The sequence below is a fragment of the Haliotis rufescens genome, unplaced genomic scaffold (genome assembly GCF_023055435.1).
Source record: "Haliotis rufescens isolate VD_foot unplaced genomic scaffold, xgHalRufe1.0.p SCAF_3, whole genome shotgun sequence".
In the NCBI taxonomy this organism is placed as follows: domain Eukaryota; kingdom Metazoa; phylum Mollusca; class Gastropoda; order Lepetellida; family Haliotidae; genus Haliotis; species Haliotis rufescens.
The window spans coordinates 3,348,511-3,374,853 of NW_025964001.1; the positions used below are offsets into that span (position 1 = coordinate 3,348,511).

The 26,343-nt window shown below is 40.1% G+C and overlaps 2 protein-coding genes across 2 annotated transcripts; one reads left to right on the forward strand and one right to left on the reverse strand.

Moving 5' to 3' along the window:
• Positions 1 to 1,988: 1,988 nt before the first annotated feature.
• On the reverse strand, positions 1,989 to 16,200 carry LOC124131894 (protein FAM98B-like). The gene is made up of 11 exons (XM_046495407.2): positions 16,071 to 16,200; positions 14,670 to 14,818; positions 10,924 to 10,980; positions 10,542 to 10,619; positions 9,499 to 9,599; positions 7,671 to 7,781; positions 6,101 to 6,295; positions 4,992 to 5,091; positions 4,213 to 4,295; positions 3,492 to 3,579; positions 1,989 to 2,479 (listed from the first exon to the last, which is right to left on the reverse strand). The coding sequence occupies exons 1-11, from the start codon at positions 16,106 to 16,108 to the stop codon at positions 1,989 to 1,991; spliced, it is 1,491 nt and encodes a 496-aa protein (XP_046351363.2). The 5' UTR covers positions 16,109 to 16,200.
• Positions 16,201 to 17,882: 1,682 nt separating this feature from the next.
• LOC124131893 (26S proteasome non-ATPase regulatory subunit 8-like) lies at positions 17,883 to 24,424 on the forward strand. The gene is made up of 8 exons (XM_046495406.1): positions 17,883 to 18,033; positions 18,878 to 18,950; positions 20,567 to 20,669; positions 21,056 to 21,149; positions 21,455 to 21,553; positions 22,591 to 22,664; positions 23,383 to 23,494; positions 23,837 to 24,424. Exons 1-8 carry the CDS (start codon positions 17,926 to 17,928, stop codon positions 23,969 to 23,971), a joined length of 798 nt encoding a protein of 265 aa, XP_046351362.1. The 5' UTR covers positions 17,883 to 17,925; the 3' UTR covers positions 23,972 to 24,424.
• The last annotated feature ends 1,919 nt before the right edge of the window (positions 24,425 to 26,343 follow it).

The following is a 26,343-nucleotide window of genomic DNA, read 5'->3' on the forward strand; positions in this document are numbered from 1 at the left end:
TACAAAGAATTTACGAGTCTATTAGAACCAGGATATATTTAGAAACATTCTTTGGAGATTTGAAGCGGATCTTTTAATATTGAAAAACAAGGGAAATATCGGCAATTGATAGATCACTAAAAATATGTCGAATTTGCAACTACGACAGAGAGGGCGAATTCCACTTTCTACTTATTTGTTTATATTATGAAATTGAAGTTCATTATGAGAAATATATCTGCCGGAAGGTTTTGGTGAATACCCTCAAGACAGTTTGGGGCACAAAGAAAATTTTCAAAGATATGGTTGTTTGTTGCACTCAGCAATATTCCAGCTATGTGACGGTGGTCTGTAAATAATTGAGTCTTGACCCGACAATCCAGTGATTGATAACATGCATAAGCATGCCACTTCTAACATTAGGTTGTTCGAGCCACTTGAGGTTGAATATTGGCTCGTGTATCAGCACCGGTAATCTATGCGACAATGTTCGGCTCCTGTTAATTTGCCGTCGATATAGGTGTTGCTTGGTAGTAAAGTTGACTAGGCATAACCCACAATGTGTCTTCAAGGAGGAACCTTCCGCTTGCAAATGGACTATTTCCTGTGGACTCGCGTAAAAGGACACAAGAAAAAGAGTTGTTGACATCTTTGCTTGTTGCCTGGGGAACTATCATTAATATGATCCATTACATACCAGCATACCTGTGGTCGAGTTACACCAGGGACCGCCATTTGCTTCTAAAGAACATTCTCAAGGATTGTAGTTACTTCTGATGGATCAGAAGTAACTACATTCCTTGAGAATGTTCTTTATCCTGGTAAATGGCGGTCCCTAGTGTAATTCGAACACAGGTATGCTGGTATATCTATCTGACACCAATGAACTAACTAATATATATATATAGCCATGAAGTGATTTGTGTTTCAGCACCAGAACAGTGCTACAAGCCCTTGTAGTTTCAGGTCCATGGTCTCCTGATAGAACAGGTTAAAAGGTGGTGCGGGTTGTGATGGGGTAGGGTGGGTCCCAAGCAGAGTGACGATTTCCTGCAGTCAGCAGTATTCTAGTCTGGGCCAGACAAGATTACTTCTGATAGCATGCGAGTGGCAGACGGGTAGTCTTGAGGTTAAAGCGTTTGCTCCTCACGCCGAAGACCCGGGTTCGATTCCCGACATGGGTACGTTGTGTAATGCCCATTTCTGGTGTACCCCGCCATGATATTGCTGGAATATTGCCACAACCTGCGTAAAACCATACTCATCCACTCACTGACACCATGAGCATGGACAGCTAACTCCATGTTCTAGTACGCTCGAATGGACAGTCATAGTGCCATACCCTAGGTTGAAGTATGGGAGAACTGACCCGACCATGGCAGGGAGCCGACAGTCTTCAAAGGCAGTAACACAGACAGGTTCATATAAATAGATTTATTTTGCTATAAAAATGGTGTCACAGGGCAGCAACAGGCGAGGACATTAACTTGGACAAATACAAAAGTGAGGGGTTGTCAGTTAGTTTATGTAACAAAGGCGAGGCACAAACCAGCCTAACAGAAATCTATTTGCCATTTATTCTGAATTACTTGCATTAGCCATATGTCCCTCTCACTTGATTATTTGGCACAAAGCGTTGCTTGTTTGATGTGGAGAATATTTGTAATAAGTGTTTAGAAATTAGCATGCATCATGAACCTCAATGCTCACTTTCCCACTCACTGACAGGAACAAGCTATGATATTTCATCAACAATACATGCTGCATTCAACAACCAAAACTTCAACAACCTCCGGAACTAATTCTTCACAACAACAAAAATGATCATAAAAATGCCTATTGTATATCGAACGTACACTAAACAGAAATTCTTAAATAACAAACAAAGAGACTCAATTGTAAATAATAAATGCCCTTTCTCAAACTGGATAGAACACTAGGTAGGTAATTGTATTGCCTCTGGCGGTATTCTTCACAAACTATGCATCATATGTGACAAAGGTTTACATTCAGTTGTAGCCTCCTCCACCCCTACCTCTACCCCTCCCTCCCCCTCCCCCTCTGCCCCGCCCCCTTCCTCCTCCTCTACCACCTCCCCCTTGATAACCACCTCCTCCTCCCCCACCACCCCCTTGATAACCACCTCCTCCTCCCCCACCACCCCCTTGATAACCACCCCCTCCTCCCCCACCACCCCCTTGATAACCACCCCCTCCTCCCCCTTGATAACTACCCCCTCCACCGCCTTGATAACCACCTCCACCCCCTTGATAAACTCCCCCTCCTCCCCCGTGATATCCACCCCCACCCCCACCCCCGCCCCCTCCATATCCACCACCCCCACCCTGATTATACCCTCCCTTTGACCCTCCATATCCTCCTCCACCCTGGGCCCAGCTCCCTCCTTGGTTCTGACTGTGGGACTCGCCCCACCCACCCTGGACACGCCCACCTCCTCCTCCTCCTCTTCCCCCCCTCTGGCCACCACCTCTGCCACGCCCTGAAACAATCAACAGAAACATGTAACTACTATATACAAATCTAGAAATGCTTAAGAGACTATTTTTTACATTTGCGTCTATTTTAGTTTTTGGAATCAAATGTCTGAGGCTTCTTCAGCCAGTATGCTGGGAATCGGAAGAATCGCAAAACAGCAAAACTGGAATGGCAGAGAAATATTGACTAACGACAGGGATTTACGTAGGCCTGCTCCCTGGCTGATACTGACCCTTAATCTGCAGCCAAAGCCAGTACAAATTCCCCAAGTCATACAGTTATATACTCACTGCCAGAAGAAATGTGAATATCATACATGTTGGTCAATATATGAATACTTACTCCTATTCAAGAGATATTAGATTGGTTCGACATACAAATGAACATACTGGTATGTTGTGGGAACCGAGGCTCATGAACACATCACATGTGACGTCATAGATCCATGATTCGAGATGCACCATTTGTCTCATGCAGGATTAGCATGTAAAGTTTGGAAATCATGGCAGCATATCATGATAAGAATAAAGACACGCTGTGTGTTTCTAACAAAATGGAGCCGCCCAGGCAAGACGATCTGATCGACAATCAAGATCTGTATCAAATCACGTGAGCACCTTGACTAAAAACATGTACAGATTTGCAAAATATCTATGGATGCCCAGTTGACAGAACACATATTTTGCAATGCCTGCAGTCGACCACTCGGTGAGTGAGTGAGTGAGTGGGTGGGTGGGTGGTGGGTGGGTGAGTGAGTGAGTCCCTTAATAAAATGTGATTATTGTCATCATGGTCATACGTAAATGTTTCCAAAAGTTACATGGAAGTTCTCGATATATGAAAATACAGATGGAGGGGTCCTGAGCATTTTTCCCTGGTGAATGTTACAGTGCTGTGCATGCCCATCAGAACAGCAATGTGTTATGTCAGGTAAAAGGCTGGGAACAATACTTCAACATTCATGTCTTCGCGATAATTATGATAACTATTTCTCTAGCACACATTAGCAGGCTTACCTTGAGGCGCTGCTGACCGCTGCATGAACGCTGGCATCTCTGGAGGCGGTGGTTCTAGTTCAGTGGTTCGACCTCCACGGTCGGGGACCTGGACAATCAACAAAAGCTTTTACAGACTCAGTATAGCCTCCAATCTGCTTCAAAGGCTTCAGGCAGTGATTCCGCACACACACCCACCCCCCAACAGACAGACAGACAGACAGACAGACACAGACAGACAGACAGACACAGACACACACACACACACACACACACACACACACACACACACACACACACACACACACACACACACACACACACACACACACACACACACACACAAGAAATCGGAACACCATCGAATGCCAATTTCGAATAAAAAAAAAACATCAATTAGGAATCATGACAGACTACTCCACAAGTCAATTAAGACATCCTAGCTTCTTCAAATGAATTGATTTAAGCTACATGTAGAATGCCAAGGCAATCAGATAAAAGGATTTAAGGGAGACACACACACAGACACATACACACCCCAACAGACAGACAGACACACACACACACAGACACACACACCCCAACAGACAGACACACACAGACAGACAGACAGACAGACACACCGACAGACAGACAGACACAGACACACACAGACACAAATGAAGGAAAATGACTTCGACTTTTTTCTTGGTACTTGACTGAATTGATGCACCACAAGCCCCCCGGAACGTCCACTGCTCACCCTTCCTATCATGACTCTATTGATTGCACACTTTGTCTTTTCCCGGGCCTCCCCGCTGCTCGTCTTCTGAATCCGGGTTAAATCTGTGGTGGAGAAACATGTGATAGGTAATCACATAACAGGCAAGGATATACAATGTAGACTGATAGATCAAGGACATACAAAGTAGATTGATAGATCAAGGACATACAATGTAGACTGATAGATCAAGGACATACAAAGTAGATTGATAGATCAAGGATATAAAATGTTAGATTGATAGATTAATCACATCCAGATCGTAAATGCAAAAATTGATACAAATGGCATAAAACTCTGGAAAGATTTAAATGCCACATGTTGAAGGCTTCCACAATTGTTTCTACAAAAATGCCATCGTAAAATAGAAACACTAAGAAATATCACAACACAACAGTCAACTTATTCACAAGCATATATTTGAGGACTACTTTGAAATCTCTTTGGCCTAATTAATTGATAGCACCAGACCCCGATTGGGATACAGCAACTCATCTTTCCCCTCACTGTACATATACAGGAACACCTTTGTTTAACTCATCATGGATGCACGTTTGCAGTGGAGAAAGTGAGTGAGTGAGTGAGTGAGTATGGTTTTACTCCAGTTTTAGCAATATTCCAGCAATATCACGGCGGGGGACACCAGAAATGGGCTTCACACATTATTCATGATGAGTTGATTAAACAAGTCCTATCAATAATCTGTCCCGCTATGAAGACCTCCAGCTGCCCTCCAGCTGCCCTCCCCTGGAGAAACGTACCATCTCTTGCAGCCAGGATCTGGGGGACTCCTATATTGGTTTTCGACACAAGTTGTTTCCTTATAGGTTGATATACTTTGGCTATTTTGTCCTCATTATGCTGCAATGAATAAGTGATAAATGTTAATAAAAGTCACAAAAAACATTTCTGTAATCATAAGAAATCTCCACTGACAGCAGAGTCCATTGTACGATACTGGCCATATCACCAACTTGCGTTTATGAATCAGCAGAACGACAAGATGGAGGCAGGACGTGCTTCACATTAAATGCTTTGCAGCCAGACAACAGCTACAGAAAATAAATTATGGAAATGGCTTAAGATGACCCTTAATGACCCTTGATGACCCTTGATAACATTAGATGACCCTTGATAACACTAGATGACCCTAGATGACCCTTGATGACACTAGATGACCCTTGATGACACTAGATGACCCTAGATGACCCTTGATAACACTAGATTACCTTGATGACCCTTGATAACACTAGATGACCCTTGATAACACTAGATGACCCTTGATGACCCTTGATAACACTAGATGAACCTTGATAACTCTTGATGACCCTAGATGACCCTAGATGAACCTTGATAACTCTAGATGACCCATGATGACCCCTGATGACCCTTGATAACACTAGATGAACCTTGATAACTCTTGATGACCCTAGATGAACCTTGATAACTCTTGATGACCCTAGATGAACCTTGATAACTCTTGATGACCCTAGATAACCCTAGATGAACCTTGATAACTCTTGATGACCCTAGATGAACCTTGATAACTCTTGATGACCCTAGATAACCCTAGATGAACCTTGATAACTCTTGATGACCCTAGATGACCCTTGATAACTCTTTGTTGTTTCACATCACACTCAGCAATGATTGCATTCTGTAAATGACTGAATCTGAACCAGACACTCCAATGAACAATATTATGAGCAACAATCCACACCATCAAAGTACTAAGACAAGCAACGAAGCCTGACCACCCACTCAATTCTGTCGCCTCATACGGCCAGGTTGCTTGGCACCAATTCTAACCTAGAGTTGCCACAGATTACCCTGAAACTAACAAGATATATAGGCTTGAATGAGAGTATACCTTTGCTTTGTCAGACCACTTGAAGGACTGGATGGTGACGTCGAGCCGCTTGATCAACATGTCCCTCCTCAGCTTGTACTCCTCACACAGCGCCATGTTCACCTTCAGCACCTGCTCCCACTGCTTGTCCGACAGCCGTGCCTTCAGCAGCGGCTTGCCGAGCAGACTCGGGTGCTTTGCCACCAACTCTTTAACCTGTTTACAAAGGTTACCTTGCAGGACATCTTTGTTGTGTCAGTATTATTGGAATCAATATTCAGCATAACTTCCGTAACAGATTGAAGTGTTCAGTGACCATCAATGGATAGATAAAGTGTTCAGTGACCATCAATGGATAGATAAAGTGTTCAGTGACCATCAATGGATAGATAAAGTGTTCAGTGACCATCAATGGATAGATAAAAGTGTTCAGTGACCATCAATGGATGGATAAAAGTGTTCAGTGACCATCAATGGATAGATAAAAGTGTTCAGTGACCATCAATGGATGGATAAAAGTGTTCAGTGACCATCGATGGATAGATAAAAGTGTTCAGTGACCATCAATGGATAGATAAAAGTGTTCAGTGACCATCAATGGATAGATAAAGTGTTCAGTGACCATCAATGGATAGATAAAAGTGTTCAGTGACCATCAATGGATAGATAAAAGTGTTCAGTGACCATCAATGGATGGATAAAAGTGTTCAGTGACCATCAATGGATAGATAAAGTGTTCAGTGACCATCAATGGATAGATAAAAGTGTTCAGTGACCATCAATGGATAGATAAAAGTGTTCAGTGACCATCAATGGATAGATAAAAGTGTTCAGTGACCATCAATGGATAGATAAAAGTGTTCAGTGACCATCAATGGATGGATAAAAGTGTTCAGTGACCTTCAATGGATAGATAAAGTGTTCAGTGACCATCAATGGATAGATAAAAGTGTTCAGTGACAAATTATGAAAGGCAATTGGCTAAAAGTTTTACTAATTTTTCATTAAAACTTGTCGATACATATGCTCAGCATTTTCAAAAGATCAAATCACATGACGTAAATATATTCATAAATGATTACGAGTGCAACAAAACACAAGTTTCAATGTGGATACTATAGTTTGGAGTGAGTGAGTTAGTATGGTTTTACACCGTTTTTAGCAATATTTCGGCAATATCACGGCGGGGCAGACCAGAAATGGGCCTCACACATTGTACCCATGTGGGGAATTAAACACAGGTCTTGGGCGTGAAGAGCGAACGATTTAACCACTAGGCTACCCATCCACCCCAACAATGGTTGGAAGATCTGCTGGACTTCTTTGAGCTACGTTTAATGATTTCACTGCAAGGATCATCCTTCATGTTTCATCTCACAGACATAAAGATGAAAGCATGAAAAAGATAGATGTCAAATATCAAAATATGCTCAGAACCCAGTGGGCACATACTTGTGTTACAACTGCAGGATCACGTGGGCTTCAGTTTCCCAGACCATTTGTGTTTACAGATGTGACTAACATGAAAAACATTCTGACTGTCAGGAGTTAACGAGTTACAGAAAACGAGTTACAGAAAAACATTCGTCACCTTGGACTCCACCTTGCTGAACAGCTGGAATGGTGTGATGTTTGTGGGTGGTTTGGGGAAGCCCAGAGCCATCAGCATCTGTCTCAGGTACGTGGCCAAGTCGCTCTCAGCCTGCAGCAGCAACAACAGCAGCCTCAACATAACGCAGATACAGCAGCAACAACATAATGCAGACACAGCAGCAACAACAGCCTCAACATAACGCAGGCACAGCAACAGCATCAACATAACGCAGACACAGCAGCAACAACAGCCTCAACATAACACAGACACAGCAGCAACAGCCTCAACATAATGCAGTAACAACAGCAACAGCCTCAACATAATGCAGACACAGCAACAGCCTCAACATAACACAGACACAGCAGCAACAACAGCCTCAACATAACACAGACACAGCAGCAACAGCCTCAACATAACGCAGGCACAGCAACAGCATCAACATAACGCAGACACAGCAGCAACAACAGCCTCAACATAACGCAGTAACAACAGCAACAGCCTCAACATAACAGAGACACAGCAACAGCCTCAACATAACACAGACACAGCAGCAACAACAGCCTCAACATAACACAGACACAGCAGCAACAGCCTCAACATAATGCAGTAACAACAGCAACAGCCTCAACATAATGCAGACACAGCAACAGCCTCAACATAACGCAGACACAGCAGCAACAGCCTCAACAGAATGCAGTAACAACAGCAACAGCCTCAACATAACAGAGACACAGCAACAGCCTCAACATAACAGACACAGCAACTTCATCAACATAACGCAGACACAGCAGCAACAGCCTCAACAGAATGCAGTAACAACAGCAACAGCCTCAACATAACAGAGACACAGCAACAGCCTCAACATAACACAGACACAGCAGCAACAACAGCCTCAACATAATGCAGTAACAACAGCAGCAACAACAGCCTCAACATAATGCAGACACAGCAACAGCCTCAACATAACACAGACACAGCAGCAACAACAGCCTCAACATAACACAGACACAACAACAGCCTCAACATAACGCAGACACAGCAACAGCCTCAACATAACACAGACACAGCAGCAACAACAGCCTCAACATAACACAGACACAACAACAGCCTCAACATAATGCAGACACAGCAGCAACAACAGCCTCAACATAACACAGACACAACAACAGCCTCAACATAACACAGACACAGCAACAGCCTCAACATAACACAGACACAGCAACAGCCTCAACATAACACAGACACAGCAACAGCCTCAACATAACACAGACACAGCAACAGCCTCAACATAACACAGACACAGCAGCAACAACAGCCTCAACATAATGCAGTAACAATAGCAACAGCCTCAACATAACAGACACAGCAACAGCCTCAACATAACACAGACAAAGCAGCAACAACAGCCTCAACATAATGCAGTAACAACAGCAACAGCCTCAACATAACACAGACACAGCAACAGCCCCAACATAACACAGACACAGCAGCAACAACGGCCTCAACATACTGCAGTAACAACAGCAGCAACAATAGCCTCAACATACTGCAGTAACAACCAGGGATGTGAGCAGGTTTTCCCGGAAAAAAGAGGAAATTTCTAGGGGGGTCCCCCCTCAAAAGAAATGTTTTAAACATTTGATAGCATTTTAAGCAATTTTGCACAATTTGGACAAACATTCACACCAAGTAATGTAAATGGCAAAAGTCAATAAGTCAAATAAACAAATGATGGCTGATGCAGCAAAATTCCGAGTTAAATCAGTACTTTTAAAAAATCGGGCATAGCTCTGTAATCCCTTGGGGGACTCCTCCACACAAGTACCTGAGCGGACACACCATCAGGGGTGGTGGTGGGGGTCTTCAACAAGCCAGGCTTCCCTGCCGCCAGGATCCTCACACTGGCCATCTCGGTACACAGGTAGTCTGCAGGAGAGGAAGTTCCCAGTCAGTTATGGCAGCACTTACAGCTTAACAAGGCACTCTTACACCAGAATATTGGTCTTCCAATACCATGAAAGATAAATACAGGGACCTACATTGGCACTCGGCTGGTCCAATGTCGTCAGGCAGTTATAGTTATCCCCAGGCCTACTGGAATTTTTTCGGCATTTTTGGAGGACCTTATATGTCATAACTATTCAGACTTGGTTCATGTTAAGTTGGGAAAATCCAGTACTGTGCTTTCAACTGTTTTATGAAACAGTGGAGAAGTTAACAATGTGATGCATGAAATGTTCACCATTTGTCACATAAAGGACTTATACCATGAAAAGGAAGGACAACGGACCCACAAACAATTCCCTAAACTATCAATTATCCAAATCACTTGAGAACCCTTGTACACTTGTATTCATTTTCCGACCACCTAATATGTCCTTGTATATCCATGTAACGTTTAGTATCGACACATGACCTCTCAATACAATACTTGTATCATGGCATCAATGAGTGAGTGAGTTCGATTTAACACCGCTTTGATCATTTATCCAGCTATATCACGGTGTGTCATTGTAATGTGGGAGGAAAGCACAAAGTGATACAGTGATACGTTTACAATGGCATCAATATTCAGGAATTCTACTACCCCAGCTGTGACTTGATGTTGTCTTATACCAGTCAGCAATATTCCAGCTATATCACAGCAGCCAGGAAATCAAGTCTGGAAGGTGACATTGGAAGGTGACATTGGAAGGTGACCTTGAAATGTGACCATGGAATGTGACCTTACAAAGTGAAAATGGAAAGTGACATTGGCAAGGGAAATTGGAAGGCGACATTAGAGGACGACATTGGCAGGTGGCACTGGCAGGGGACAGAGGAAGGTGACATTGTAAGGTGAGGGTCAAAGACATGTCAGAGATCTACCCAGAAGTTGAAGTTTGCTCTCTCTGGTGGTGAGCCGCTGACTGATGGGACCATCGCTGAGTGAAGGATAGGGACACCCTGCAATTGAATCATGTAACTTGTGAATAACAGTCAATGTACAGCAAATATTGTTGATGTTCATAACACCAAACATGCCAACAATGTGCAGCTACTTGTAGATTTCACATATTTCTTTCCAGTCTTTTCCTTTATGATTGGAGGGGCAGCTTTTATTTAAAGGCTAACAGTCCAAAACAGAGTTAATTTTAACACAGATATTTGCACATTTGTCATTGTACATTGTATAATCAAAGACTCAATCCACTTTCTACATTTGGACAAACGATTTCTAACAGGAAAGACAACAATTAGCATGACCTACCATATTCTCGGAGGAAGCCACTCAACTCAAGTTCAAAGTTTGACCAGTCATCAGCATCTGCAACATATTTTGTTCTGTTCAGTTACTTCACATTTTGAAAAGTTCAACACATTCGGAGCAAGGATAAACACATTTTCTAGTCCTTGTCCCGTAACAAGTTGTAGCGAGCAGTCGTATTCTCCAAAATATTTGTATGTTGTTTATGCTGTAGCCAGCAATATTCCAGCTATATGACAGCAATCTGAAAATAATTGAGTCTGGACATGACAATCCAGTGACTGACCTCATGAGCATTGTTCTATGCAAATAGGCACGAAGACATGCATCAACCAAATCAGCAAGCCTGACCATCTGATCCTGTAGTCGCCCCTTTATGACAAGCATAGTCACCTCTTAAGAAGTATTGGTTGTTAAAAACCAATTCTAACCCAGATCTTAAACCAAAATGTATTATTGTCGCACCGTGCTGGAAAGTAAGGTATATCCTGGGCTCCTGGAGCATATCAATCATTTTAACTCATATAAGGCCTCGGACCTATGAATAAGTATATATTAAAGTTTATGACAATTTGAGGCAGTGGCAATAATACATGCATTACATATACGAAGAGCGTAATGTCAGTGCTTCTCTTACACAGTTTGAACAATTTGTCGTGAATGACATACTTTCCCATAGCAGGGTATATGAATAAAAAAGAAGTAATATCTATCGATGTACTAAGGTCATAATTGGCGGGACATTCAAATAGAAGATGAGAATTCATCTTCAATAGAATTTACATCACATAATGCATAATCGACATTGCCTGGACACTCCATCACATCTACAGTAGTTTTACACAAGGTTAATGCACAAATCCTTCACAAGCTTTTTCTGTGCCCTGTATATTGAGCATGTTTAGGTCAAGGAGGATTCCTGCAAAAGTATCAATCTAGGGACCGCCTAACTCTTTACCTTTTTTACATTACTGGAATATGGCTAAGAGCAGCGTAAGAGCAGCGTAAAACCATACTCCCTCACTTCTTGTATGTGCAATTCAAACAAAGTAGTGTGGGTCAACTATACACACTATTAACTTTTCTTCCATTTTCAGACTTTACATTATCCCTGTATTCCTTATGCACAAGTGACAACCAGCAGTCTGTGTACTAGAAGTGAAACGATATAGCAAGGTCACGATAAGATACGTATCAGGATATAAATACAGACCATAAATATTTCAGAGCAGGTTCAAAAGAAAAGCTAGCTGTAGACATGTTCCTTGCGGCTATTTTTAGTTGTGAACTTAATTACAACACATTTTGCGATTTTTGACTGACAATAACGCCTGAGGGGGCGGGAGGGGGCATTAAACAAAAAGTAATGTATTTTAACAGGTGTAACAACTTGTATCGATGAAGAAAAAAATGTATTGTGTATCATATCGGCGCATGAAAACTCAATTTTTAGCAGGTGTATCAACTTGTATCGATGAAGAAAAAAATGTATCATGTATCATATCGGCGCATGAAAACTCACTCTTTAGCAGGTGTATCAACTTGTGTCGAAGAAAAAAATGTATTGTGTATCATATCGGCGCATGAAAACTCAATTTTTAGCAGGTGTATCAACTTGTATCGATGAAGAAAAAAATGTATCATGTATCATATCGGCGCATGAAAACTCACTCTTTAGCAGGTGTATCAACTTGTGTCAATGAAGAAAAAAACGTATTGTGTATCATATCGGCGCATGAAAACTCAATTTTTAGCAGGTGTATCAACTTGTATCGATGAAGAAAAAAATGTATCATGTATCATATCGGCGCATGAAAACTCACTCTTTAGCAGGTGTATCAACTTGTGTCGATGAAGAAAAAAATGTATTGTGTATCATATCGGCGCATGAAAACTCACTCTTTAGCAGGTGTATCAACTTGTATCGACGAAGAAAAAAATGTATTGTGTATCATATCGGCGCATGAAAACTCACTTTTTAGCAGGTGTATCAACTTGTATCGATGAAGAAAAAAATGTATCATGTATCATATCGGCGCATGAAAACTCACTTTTTAGCAGGTGTATCAACTTGTATCGATGAAGAAAAAAAATGTATTGTGTGTCATATCGGCGCATGAAAACTCACTTTTTAGCAGGTGTATCAACTTGTATCGATGAAGAAAAAAATGTATCATGTATCATATCGGCGCATGAAAACTCACTTTTTAGCAGGTGTATCAACTTGTATCGATGAAGAAAAAAATGTATTGTGTATCATATCGGCACACAAAAACTCACTTTTATAGCAGGTGTATCAACTTGTATCGATGAAGAAAAAAATGTATTGTGTATCATATCGGCGCACGAAAACTCACTTTTATAGCAGGTGTATCAACCTGTATCGATGAAGAAAAAAATGTATTGTGTATCATATCGGCGCATGAAAACTCACTCTTTAGCAGGTGTATCAACTTGTGTCGATGAAGAAAAAAATGTATTGTGTATCATATCGGCGCATGAAAACTCAATTTTTAGCAGGTGTATCAACTTGTATCGATGAAGAAAAAAATGTATTGTGTATCATATCGGCGCATGAAAACTCACTTTTTAGCAGGTGTATCAACTTGTATCGATGAAGAAAAAAATGTATCATGTATCATATCGGCGCATGAAAACTCACTTTTTAGCAGGTGTATCAACTTGTATCGATGAAGAAAAAAATGTATTGTGTGTCATATCGGCGCATGAAAACTCACTTTTTAGCAGGTGTATCAACTTGTATCGATGAAGAAAAAAATGTATCATGTATCATATCGGCGCATGAAAACTCACTTTTTAGCAGGTGTATCAACTTGTATCGATGAAGAAAAAAATGTATTGTGTATCATATCGGCACACAAAAACTCACTTTTATAGCAGGTGTATCAACTTGTATCGATGAAGAAAAAAATGTATTGTGTATCATATCGGCGCACGAAAACTCACTTTTATAGCAGGTGTATCAACCTGTATCGATGAAGAAAAAAATGTATCATGTCTCACATCGGCGCATGAAAACTCACTCTTTAGCAGGTGTATCAACTTGTGTCGATGAAGAAAAAAATGTATTGTGTATCATATCGGCGCATGAAAACTCACTTTTTAGCAGGTGTATCAACTTGTATCGATGAAGAAAAAAATGTATTGTGTATCATATCGGCGCATGAAAACTCACTTTTTAGCAGGTGTATCAACTTGTATCGATGAAGAAAAAAAATGTATTGTGTGTCATATCGGCGCATGAAAACTCACTTTTTAGCAGGTGTATCAACTTGTATCGATGAAGAAAAAAATGTATCATGTATCATGTCGGCGCATGAAAACTCACTTTTTAGCAGGTGTATCAACTTGTATCGATGAAGAAAAAAATGTATTGTGTATCATATCGGCACACAAAAACTCACTTTTATAGCAGGTGTATCAACTTGTATCGATGAAGAAAAAAATGTATTGTGTATCATATCGGCGCACGAAAACTCACTTTTATAGCAGGTGTATCAACCTGTATCGATGAAGAAAAAAATGTATCGTGTATCATATCGGTGCATGAAAACTCACGATGCACCGTGCACCGATGTATCATTTCACCTCTAGTGTGTACAAATACTGTGTGCAACCTCTCGATAATCAGTTCCTTGATTATCATTGCCGTGATTACCACTCTGACACTGATCATCACTGTTGCTTTCTTGCTCATGTTTCTACTACAACACTTTGAAGGAACTAACTTGTGATGGCGTTGACATGTTCCTCTAATCCACAGAACTGTTTAAGTTGTTTGGTGAGCCACTCAACAAGTTGAGTGTATTCCACGGATTTGTTGCTAGGATCAACTGATGAGGAAAGTACAGATTCATCCAGGAGAGACCCTGAGAACCTGTGTGAGAAGGAAAAGTACACGTCAAATTTGAACAATGCTGATTGTGATGAATATTGCAATATCATTTTCCTACAGCATTGGATGCAAATCAGTTTATCATAATAAATAATTTACAAGACATATTAAATTGTCATTTTGTCTATATTAATCTATATATAAAACTAAAGTATATAGATATTTATAAACATGGTAACTTACACAATAATGTCACAATATTATCTTTTGAAATAAACAGTACTTAGATGGCATCATGCCACCTGTGGCACATGGTCATTATGGCTGCATTCAAGATATCATTGATTCTGCGAACACTGTGGACACACTGCAATACACAGAGTAGCCCATTAAAACACAACTTAATACAAGCAGTTGAACCCTGAACCTACACACCACCCTAAATTCCTGTGATGGCAAACATAATTGACTTCTTGTAGCAGTGTTCGAAATACCTGCCTGCCCGACCGGGTTGATTTCAACTCGGGCTGCCAGATTTTCAAATCCCCCTGCCCGACGGTCGGGTTATATTTCATATGTGAAAATATTCAAAATATTTCCCGATGATAAGCATTAATTCACATGTAAAGATGAATGATAAAATGTAACCAAAAAGAAACCCCGTTAGCTTATCCTGAGAAACATATGATTATAGTGGGCAGGCAGGTTTTGGTCAGGGCTGGCAAGTATTTCAGCTAGCCAGTCCTGTGGTCTGGCTGAAGTTTTTGGGAGTTTCATACCCTGCTTGTAGTGACATAAATCCCTACAACATATGAAGATAAGATCTAATCAAGTGTATTCTACTCAAGTGTTTCACCTCTTTTTCATAATCATGACATTTTTATGTAAACTATAAGGGCATTACACTTAAGATAAGAATGGACACCATAAAGTAACACTTGCAATACATTATGAATAATAAACCTGGCGCATCTGATAAAAAATATGTTGCTCGATACTCAATACAGTGCATGGTTTTTTTCTGTGACAACAGTGTACTTAGTTTTACTTCGGTTTATGTACTTTGGTGATATTACACATACATCACTATCAAAGAAAAACAAATTTGTCCATTTAGAATTAATCAAATATTTCGGTTGTGCTGACAAAGCAAGTATGCTGTAAACGTCAGTGACGTATTGCAATGCGTTTGACAATCAGTTTTGTAGCACTGCACCGGTGGAGCTGCGCTTCTCCGACACAAAATATAATGAGACGTTATCAAATAATATTGACAGTGAATTGAAAGAAGTACCCTAGATCTTCTAGAGAATCTAGAATGTCGTTTTCCATCACAAAATAGCCGTTGTCTGTCAAATTATCATAGACAAATGCCGGTCTATACTCCGCATGTGCTTGAGTTTACGAAATGCAGAATACTTGTTTCCACAAAACATATGTTATTGTAAGATAACATGTCGGTGGTCATCTAGTGACAGTGATGAAACGAAATAATTTTGAGTGGAGGGGGAAATGAGAACACTCCCCATGGGTAAATTGAGACTAGCAAAATCATACTACACTGTTATCGATGCTTTCAACGTGATTTAAATAGTTTTCATCTGAGAAACTAGATTCCAAGACAGTATGACATTTTCCAGTTTGCTTTGACCAGAGAGCTCGTGCAGTGTGAATATGGTCTGTTCTAAACATTGAAATTATTTTTGTGGGATGAAATTCTGTAGCTGTTACAATTATTATATCTATATGATTATATTATATCTCATTATATCCAATTTTCGTTTAAACGTCTTGTTGATTGATTGAACTCAGGTTCTAAGATGTTGTATGGCATTCTAACTGCAGAAATGAGGTGAAATTGGGTTAAACGTCGCGTCAAAGATTATCGTACTTATGTAGCGACGTGCATACACGTACATATATATATGTGTGTATAGTATATGGTGCGTGCGCGCGTGCGTGTGTGTGTGCGTGCGTGTCCACGTAATGCCGAGCGCCAGACAGGGTAACAACAAGTACCATATATTAACGTCTTTTGGTATTGGGACCCATTCACCAACCTTCCGCTCTCTGGACAGACGCTCCAGAGACGCCACGTAGACGGTCTTTGTCAAGTTGACACACCCATATATGTAACGCACATGAAATGTTTTAGAAGTGAACTGGATTTATTTACTGTACCGGTTACCGGGTACAGGGTAGAACGGCACCCAGTTACCTAGTCTCTGGTACAAGAGGTGTCAAATGCAGTGTATACAACAGTGTTTATTTATTTTTTATTCATACTTATTCGTAAACACTTGCAATCAACCTGAAAGCGCAAAAGCAGCAGACGAGATTTGCATTCCAGGTCAGCTTGTGTTATTTTTACGCCATGTAAAACTGTACTCTCAACAGTGCGAATGTGAAAGTGAAATGATTGTTATCCAAGCACTGTAATCATTGAGACCAGTTTATTTTGATTTTCATGAGGTTCAACCTTTTTTTGCTTCTTGTTTGTTGTTTAACGCCGCACAATATTCCAGCTATATGGCGACGGCCTGTACATAATTGAGTCTGGACCAGACAATCCTGTGATTGACATCATTGGCATGGCTATGCAACTTAAAAACAATGACATGCATCAACCAAGTCAGCGAGCCTGACCACCCGATCCCCTTAGTCGCCTCTTACAAGGTTGTTTAAGACCGGATCTCACCCGGATCTTCACGGATTGGTTTCAACCTAATTCCTCATATAAACTCGACTTCTGATCACGGATTTATAGTAATTGGTTGAACTAAAGAACAACAAGAAACCATCATGCAATCAGTCAAGTTCATTTAACCAAGTGCGCAGACCAATACACCATTTACGATGGAATTTATCTGATTTATACTCCATTGGATGGTTTTGAATTGATATGCCGAAGGAATAATCAGAGGTGTTTTAAGACACAACATATACTGATGCAATGTATTATTATTGTGTTAACCTAATCATGTATTCAATGATAAGGTAAAAATTAATACATTTAATGTAATTGTATATAAAAGTCTCTAGCAGACGACAATCATAAAGAAAAATAGTTGTCCAGGGAAGGTGATTCCTATTTTCATCCAATCAGATTCATTTCCAAACTGAAGCACGTTCCTGCAAACACGACAAACATGTCTTCCTTGAAGGAAATCGTTGGAATGTATCAGAATTTGAAGCGTGAATTTGATCGCAAACCACCAAATCTTGATAGATGTGGCGAATTTTTAGCAAAGCTGAAGGTATCGTCTTTCGATTTTCCCATCGACATTTAGTCAAAGCTGTTTCGTTGTCTCTATATCAGTCCCCAAACAAGACCGATTCAACCACTGATTTGCTTTGTCATTTCCATTTTGTTAACGTATTAGTAAGTGATACATGGTAGACTTTCATACAAAAACATCTAGATCTAGTAGAAGTCAGAATAAGTTTTACTATTGAAACATTGGCCAATTTTCTCCTCTCTTTTGGGTTTAAGAAGAATTCGGTTTGCAGTGATAGCAGTATGCACACGCCATGTTTATGCCACAGGAACTCGTTATTGGTCAGTAAATATAATACTTTAATAGGGATATAATATGTATCCCCTGTGTTCTCTGCTTACATATATGGGGTACGTGTTTTATGTGAAACCAGAGTGTAGATTTGCGTAGCAATATTGAACAACACAATCTTCATATCCCTTTTGACCTTAAGCCAAGAAAGTCAGTATATCCTAGAAAAGTTCCGAAAATTAAGATTTACTCAAGTGAGTAATAGATTAGCTGGCAGGTGACAACCCCTGAACACCCGTCTATCATGCCTATTATATATACTGATATAGCATGCTAACGACTGCACCTAATTTTATGTTCGCTCATTTTAATTAGAAGGTAATACTAATTTCCCATTTTTCATTTATTTTATTAAATATAAACAATATGCCAGATATGAACCATGTGACCTGTAAGGAGATATACATGTAATGGGTGTGTGGCATTTTGATCTTCACTAGTTACAAAGTTATTCCAATAAAAAATGTTTTTCTTGTTGCTTTTGTATGTATTGATATATGCTTGAATAAACATTGACATTGTTAATTTTCAGATTGCACTCACTAGTGTGACGTTTTTGCCTACAGATGAATCAAATCCATCAAAACAAGAACTTCTTATTGCTCGTAAGTTAATAATCCTCCACACTGTCATGTATAAATGAAACCTCAAAAGAAAATGAGTGGTGGAAACTATTGCATTCATTATATGAATTATGTTACCAGTTTCTTCTCAATTCTAAAGTCGCAATTGAGATTTGTTTTTAGATGAGATGAATTAAAGCTGAATTAATGACTTTATTTGTTCAGATAACAGTGTTGATGCTTATTTGTAGTTTCTTGAGTTTTTTAGTTGGTCTATGGTGATGGAGCTAAAATAGAAATAGTTGGAAATAGTTCCACACATAACCCCTGTTTCAACATTACCCTTTATAAATAATATTTTAATACTTCTAGCCAGGGGTTAACATGGTTAATGACTTTTGAACATTTTGAGGCAGGAGTTACGGGCAGAATCCCTACCAATTTGTTTTTTCTTCCAACATTTTCAACATATTACAAACTGGATGAGGCTATGGTAGTTAGGCTCAACAACAATATACAACAATATTGTTTATTGAGTAGCATGTGTAAATTACAGTAATGCAGGTTTTCATAAAGGACAAGTAAACTCAACATAGCAACTTTGCAGATTTGAATACTTTATGGCATACTAAATCACAAATGCTTGACCAAAGTAAATTTCGAAAAAAACAGAAATGTGGTAAAACAAACAATGAAAAATGACGGGCAAAATCACCCACCTAACGAAAATCTAGGGGAGTTCCCCTGGCCGAGGTGAAAAGGAGATCCCGGTGTTCGATGCCCTGCATAATTTCAACCATCAGGCAGGTACATAGTCTGCCTGCTTCTGCCTCATATTTTTTAATTGCATTACAGAACTTTTTCTGTCTGATCATCTGTTTAATTGCCATGTCCACAACTTAGGTCCACTTATGTGTTATTAGTAACAACACTGAAAATGCCAGACAGGCATTCATTGTGTGGAATAGGTCCAAGGGCTTGCAGATGATTTCTTTTACCTAAACAGGATGCTAGTCATAAGAAGCTAGTTACAAATTTATTAAAAGTTAAAGGGTATGTTTCACACATTCAGCAATGTATGCAATGTTGCTTTTGTTATAGAATTACTAGAAATGGCAGAAACAGAATACTTGTTATTTGTATAGCTGCCAAGAATAACAAGATATTGGTGCCAGAAGTGTCACTAGTCCTGTAGTCTTTGCAAAACTGCCCAATACCAAGGTATTTTAAGGATTAGTAGAAATTTTAACATGTCCAAGTGACAGTGCTGAAATCCCATGCTCTTTTATCAACCTCCAAAACCTATTGGGGGATGTGGCCTGAATTTTCTGGCGCAGCACATGTTTTCATTGGCTGATATGCAGACTTGTTTCCCGTGCTTACCTATTATATAATATATCCAGCGGTAGAAACTAACATGTTTTGTCCACTAGTCCTTATAATGATAACATATAACAATACCCTTAAAATGGCATACTTTCTTCAAGAGATGTACCATGCATTTTACTCCCTTGGAAATTGATTAAATGCATCGAAGAAAACTGATGTTTGCAACAAAATGGCATTTGTTTTTTGAGTCCTTCACTTCCTCTTTAAGCTACTCTGTAGCAATATGTTGACATGTACTTCATATGCAATTGGTCTACATGGTATTTCAGGTGATATTCTTGAAATTGGTGCACAATGGGCGATCGCTAAAAGAGACATTCCATCGTTCGAGCGCTACATGGCACAGCTGAAGTGTTACTACATGGATTACAAGTGAGTCCTCCAAATACAACACCAATGAACCAGTGATGTTGGACAAACTTTCAACTCCTTAAGTTTAAGGCGTTTGTAACATATTGATATGAATTGAGTGAGTGAGTGAGTGAATATGGTTTTACGCCGCTTTTAGCAATATTCCAGCAATATCACGGCGGGGGACACCAGAAATGGGCTTCACACATTGTACCCATGTCGGGAATCGAACCTGGGTCTTCGGCGTGACGAGTGAACGCTTTAACCACTAGGCTACCCGATATGAATTGAAATCCCTTTGCAAGTTCAGCTTTGTTTTTCTCAGAATAAGTTGCTGAATTAAGTTCTGGTGAGTGTTAATGTGTTAAGTTGATAGCGTATGCTAATGCTGTCATCTTCTGTTCCAGAGACAATTTGCCAGAGTCTACTTACAAATACCAGTTGCTGGGCCTCAACCTGCTCTGTCTACTTTCTCAAAACAGATTAGCAGAATTTCACACAGTAAGCGTCAGTTATATTAGTTTGACTTTGTGTGCATTTCTTTCTTTCTGCAATCACTTGTTTAGAGACAATTAGAGCAGATATCTAGGATCCAGGACCGGAAGTAAGCTATTATGAAGTTGTTTATATGGTTTAGTTCATAAATAATTTACTTATTACAAGCGACGTAACATTTCTTCATTATACAGTACATCATGAGTGATTATACTCTCTACTAGGTGTGTTAATTGTTTCTGTTGTCTATAATGAGAGTTATGTAAACCACAAATACCATATATACGTATGGATGTTCTTCATTTTTGCAGGAACTTGAGTTATTACCAGTGAAGGAAATCCAGACAAATATATACATCAAACACCCGGTGTCCATGGAGCAGTACCTCATGGAAGGCAGTTATAACAAGGTGGGTCATGTACCTTCTGGTGGGGGGGCACGGGTGGCCCAGTCGTCTAAGGCGACGCGATTCGCTGTGCAGAGTTGCGTCCCTTTGGCACGCCAGAAACCTATGATTGTGGGTTCGAATCCTGGTTCGCCCTGATTATGTTTCTAGGTTTGTCAGCACCATACCCGTGCTCGTGGGTTTCACCAAAGTGGTAAACGTCTGAGACCTGCATCACTCGGGGCTTTCCTCCCACATTAAGCTGACACGCCGTGATATAACTGGAATACTGTTTAAAGCGGCATTAAACCCAACCCACTCACTCACCTTCTGGTGGGGCTCCGGCCCCTGGGAATCTATGCTTGTCATAAGAGGCTGCTACTTAATAAGTTGGGCGATGCTCATAATATCAGTCACTGGTTTGTCTGGCCACTGTCATATAGCTGTATTGTTACTGACCGTGGTGTAAGTGACTAACTATATTTGAACCTTTCAATCAGCTGTTAGAATGATAATTGCAGGGAATTTATGGGGTTATATCCCAACTTATATGTCTTTGTTTTGGGCTATTTGTGGTCCATGCACAATTGTCAAATAGAAATGCCATTGTATATCAATTATAGTTCCTATTGCACGTGGACCGCCTCTGTGGTCTTGTGTATAGAGCATGTCCCTGGAGAGCAGAAAGTTGGTGGTTCGATCCCCAGACGCGTCATACCAAAAGACGTTAAAAGACGGTACTTGTTGTTACCCTGCCTGGTGCTTGGGATTTAGGGCATTAAACAAGGACTGGCTGGCTCGAAGTCAGTATACTGTGTCTGAGTGGGATATCTATGTTAAACTGCAGCATGATATCTCAGTGGGCTAGCACTATAAAACTACATTCGTCTGGCCTAGCACAAGCAGCCACACACACACGTGCATGCCTGACGCTGTATGAGTGCAGTAATTTTGAACACAATGTTAATTTCACCTCATTTCTTATTGCATGTTTTCACTGTGAAGTATACTACCCTTTGTTTGTGTTGTTTATTGAACTATGATTGTATCTTTTCCCCCAGGTATTCTTAGCAAGAGGAAATGTTCCAGCTGAAAACTACAACTTCTTCATAGATATATTACTGAATACAATTAGGTGTGTACCAGCTATGTGTAGTTCTCATGTTTGTCTTCTACTACTCCAGAGAAGTTAAGGACCGCCCAATCCTTTCATGTTGTTGTAGTTAATATGGCATGACACATTAACTATAGCAATATAAATGAATCGCGTGGTCCTCAACTTCTTTTGTGTAGTATACTTTTTGTAAAGTTGTACACAGAGATTAGATTTGCTTGTGAGATACCACAATCGACACACTATTTCAATACCATTTCAATCTGTGCCCAAAGGGGCGGTCGGGTAGCCTAATGGTTAAAGCGTTCGCTCGTCACGCCGAAGACCCGGGTTCGATTCCCGACATGGGTACAATGTGTGAAGCCCATTTCGGGTGTCCCCCGTCGTGATATTGCTGGAATATTGCTAAAAGCAGCGTAAAACCAAACTCACTCACTCTGTGCCCAAAAAGTTTAGTCTCAAACCTGACACTTTACGTCATTTTCAATGTATGGAGTTCTGTAAGCAAACCTTCCCAGACCTAAAGACTTTTTGCTAGACTCAGACTTCAGCGGACTAGTGGCCAAAGTCACAGACTGCCATTTATGACTGTAATGATGTGTTTTGATGAAAGAAAGATGAGATCAACCATTACGTGGTGTTAAAATTTGAGTAGTTGATGTTTATTATTACCATTGAAGTAAATGAGTGACTTTTTCAAGGAAAGCTGTTATATGAGTGATTGTTGTTCAACTTTCAGGGATGAAATCGCTGGATGCATTGAGAAGGCATATGAGAGGATTGCACTGACTGAGGCTGGTCGCATGTTGTTCTTTGAGTCACAAAAACCCATGAAGGAGTATGCCACACAGGTAATTGTACCTCATTACTTTGTCTCCTCAACACAGGTAGATGTACGTCATTACATTGTCTCCCCCCATACAGGTAGATGTACCTCCTTATGTTATCTCCCCCGATACAGGTAGATGTACCTCATGACATTGTCTCTCCCTCCCTCTCTCTCCCCTTCCTCCCCCCCCCCCCCCCTTTCCAGTATAGGGACAATTAGGATTGATGTTTTAGTGGAGATAACGCTATTCTAAAAAAATGACAAGGAGTAAATGATAAGGAAAGAGATGAAACCTTTATATATATTGTAACACATTTTCTCCTGTTGTTAGTGTTTATTTATTCACATTTCATATTTGTTTCAGCGTAAGTGGACTGTTGGACCAGACAACTTTTTCAGTTTTACTCATGACACGAAAGACACAGATGAAGTTATTCCTGCAAAATTACTAGCTGAACAGACGATAGAATATGCCAGGGAGTTAGAAATGATTGTCTAATGAAAGCACCAACATCTATATCTTGATCTGACTTTGTGTGCAAGTGCCAGGTTCACCACTCATCAGCTTGTCACGGAGTTACCTCCACTTTGATGCAGGAGTGATCTCCCTTGCCAGCTGGGCCATCCAAGTAGACATTCAGTTGCTGCATATCATCATGTACAGAAGTGCTGCTTGAGGCAGAGTACCTGCTCAACATGCCCCAGCACTGTTCAATTTCATGTTATGGACTAAGCCACAATGGTTTGTTTTCAAGTCAGTGCTAATCAACTGACATTTTAAAAGAATTAACGTCTTTGGTCTGTTATAGTACTGGATTCATAATTCATCCAGATAAAGGAAAAGGAAATGTTTTTTTATCACGGTGAAGAAGCTATGTTTATCTTTTGCTAAATGATACTATGTAATATTTTGTTTGTAATGGAAATGGATAATAAACCCATTGAAACTGTTTTTTACTGTGATTCATTGAGGAGTGACTCAGATCAGGCTTTGATGCAGCACCGATGTTCTGGGAAGTCATCCCTCCTCCAACCATCTGCTCTTGTCCAGCCTAAATTTTGTTGAAACACTACATTATGTGTTTTGATATGATTGTCCTTATCAATAACCTACAGCACCAACTAGTGGAGTTTGCATAAATCATATCCTACAACATCAATTTGGAGTACAGGGATCAGTCCGGAATTGACTTAACTAGCTGTATAAGAAAGTTTGGCATATGAAAAGTTTGGATGTATTTTTATTTAATTCTGCAATAAAAATTATTTTTTAAATGTATACAAAATATGATTTGTCATACACTTTTTCCGCAAGTGGTTAGTGGTCTATATTAATGTCATGATTACCAACACTACTAAATACTGAAATTTGTCAGGGGAGATGGTAGCCTTATGATAAGGTGATGGCTCATGCTAAATGTTAAGTCATTTAAGGTGCTTCTGTTCCCTGGGGAGTTACTCCTTTAGACTTGAAGGGTCATTGAATCTAAGATTTTTCCTGATGAGAATTGATGGATTGTTATTATTTCGAACTTCCCTCCCACATTAAGCTGACCCTGTTTGAGACGACTGAAATAGTGTTGGGAAGAAGGCTGCATTAGAGCCAACTCATTCCCTCAGCTGTCACATTAAACACTCAGGTCCAATTTAAAATTCACATGGCTACAATTGGTGAAACCTGTTCTTGAAGTGTGCCAACAGTGACATTAGATCATACTCAATCAGTATATGTGAGGACATGCATACTTGAGTTTCAGTAAACAACATATGCTAACAAAAGGACGTACCATAGTAAAAGAAACAACTGGTTAATGTGACAAACTGAATGGGCCCATCTACTTATTACAACCTACAATTTATAACCTTGCAATTTTTATTTGTAAGAGATGAAAGAAAGTTTCGCATGTTCTTGTGGATAGTGCTCTTTTTCTTAAAACATACAGCTGTGTAAAGAGCACTGTGCATAATAAGTTTTGTTTTTTTAAAATGGCTCTCTTAGTTAGGAATTTCAACTGTTTAGCGCCAAAGAAGAAAAAAAATAGTACATAAGCGTAGCAAACAATTCTTTTTCCAAACTTGGAGTTAAAGGCTGATTTACAAGAGCAATGTTGAGCATTCATGCTTTCCATTTTCTGGTGATACTTAGGGAAGCTGAATTATCAAACGGGTCCAGAACATCTTCCCGAGGCAAGGGCGCTAACTGACAGCAAAAGTCCAGTTTCCACTCATGCCGATCTAGGCTGGAATTCCGTTTTTACATTTTGGCTGGATTAACGAGCCTATTCATAGTCAAATCAAATCATCCTGTTCGCAAACACCATGGTTTTCAACGTGCAGATTTCGGTTGACTGCAGGATTTGCAAAGCTTATGTACCATCATCTGGGCGTCGACAGATATTTTCCTGATCGTTTCATATTTTTTATCAAGGTGATCAAATGATTTGATGTACTTCGCGAGGTAAGACCCGTTTTATGACAATAAAGACTCTGATTATCGTTCAGATCGTCTTGACTGGCCGCCGTCCTTTTTGTTTGAAGCAAATGCAAGTGATGTTAGTGATGGAATCGGGTTGGTCAATAGAAGGGACATAACTCATAGAAGCCACTGGTGGCACTACGACCGATCCACAAAATTCCAGCGTAGTTCGGCAAGGGTGGAAACTGGACTTTTGTAGTCATAACTCCCCTGTCTCTGGATCATGGGTGGATATTGGAATGGGCCTATGTGTGTGCATATTTCCGTCCGTCTCATTTCCATTGTTTCCGGCGTAATCATTCATGATGAAACGTCGCACTTTTTTTTGGTTGCCGTTTTCCAATCAATCGACCATTTCATGGACATAGTAGAACGGTGGTCAGGCTCGGTGACTT

Bases quoted from the DNA above. Each gene is read 5' to 3' on its own strand.
- LOC124131894 (XM_046495407.2), bottom strand. From the start codon at position 16,108: ATGGAAAACGACATTCTAGATTCTCTAGAAGATCTAGG. The intron at 14,819-16,070 runs GTACTTCTTTCA...CTTCTCACACAG, and splicing joins GATTCTCTAGAAGATCTAGG to GTTCTCAGGGTCTCTCCTGG. The intron at 2,480-3,491 runs GTAAGCCTGCTA...TGATTGTTTCAG, and splicing joins GCGGTCAGCAGCGCCTCAAG to GGCGTGGCAGAGGTGGTGGC.
- LOC124131893 (XM_046495406.1), top strand. From the start codon at position 17,926: ATGTCTTCCTTGAAGGAAATCGTTGGAATGTATCAGAATTTGAAGCGT. The intron at 18,951-20,566 runs GTAAGTTAATAA...ATGGTATTTCAG, and splicing joins ACAAGAACTTCTTATTGCTC to GTGATATTCTTGAAATTGGT. The intron at 20,670-21,055 runs GTGAGTCCTCCA...CTTCTGTTCCAG, and splicing joins TGTTACTACATGGATTACAA to AGACAATTTGCCAGAGTCTA.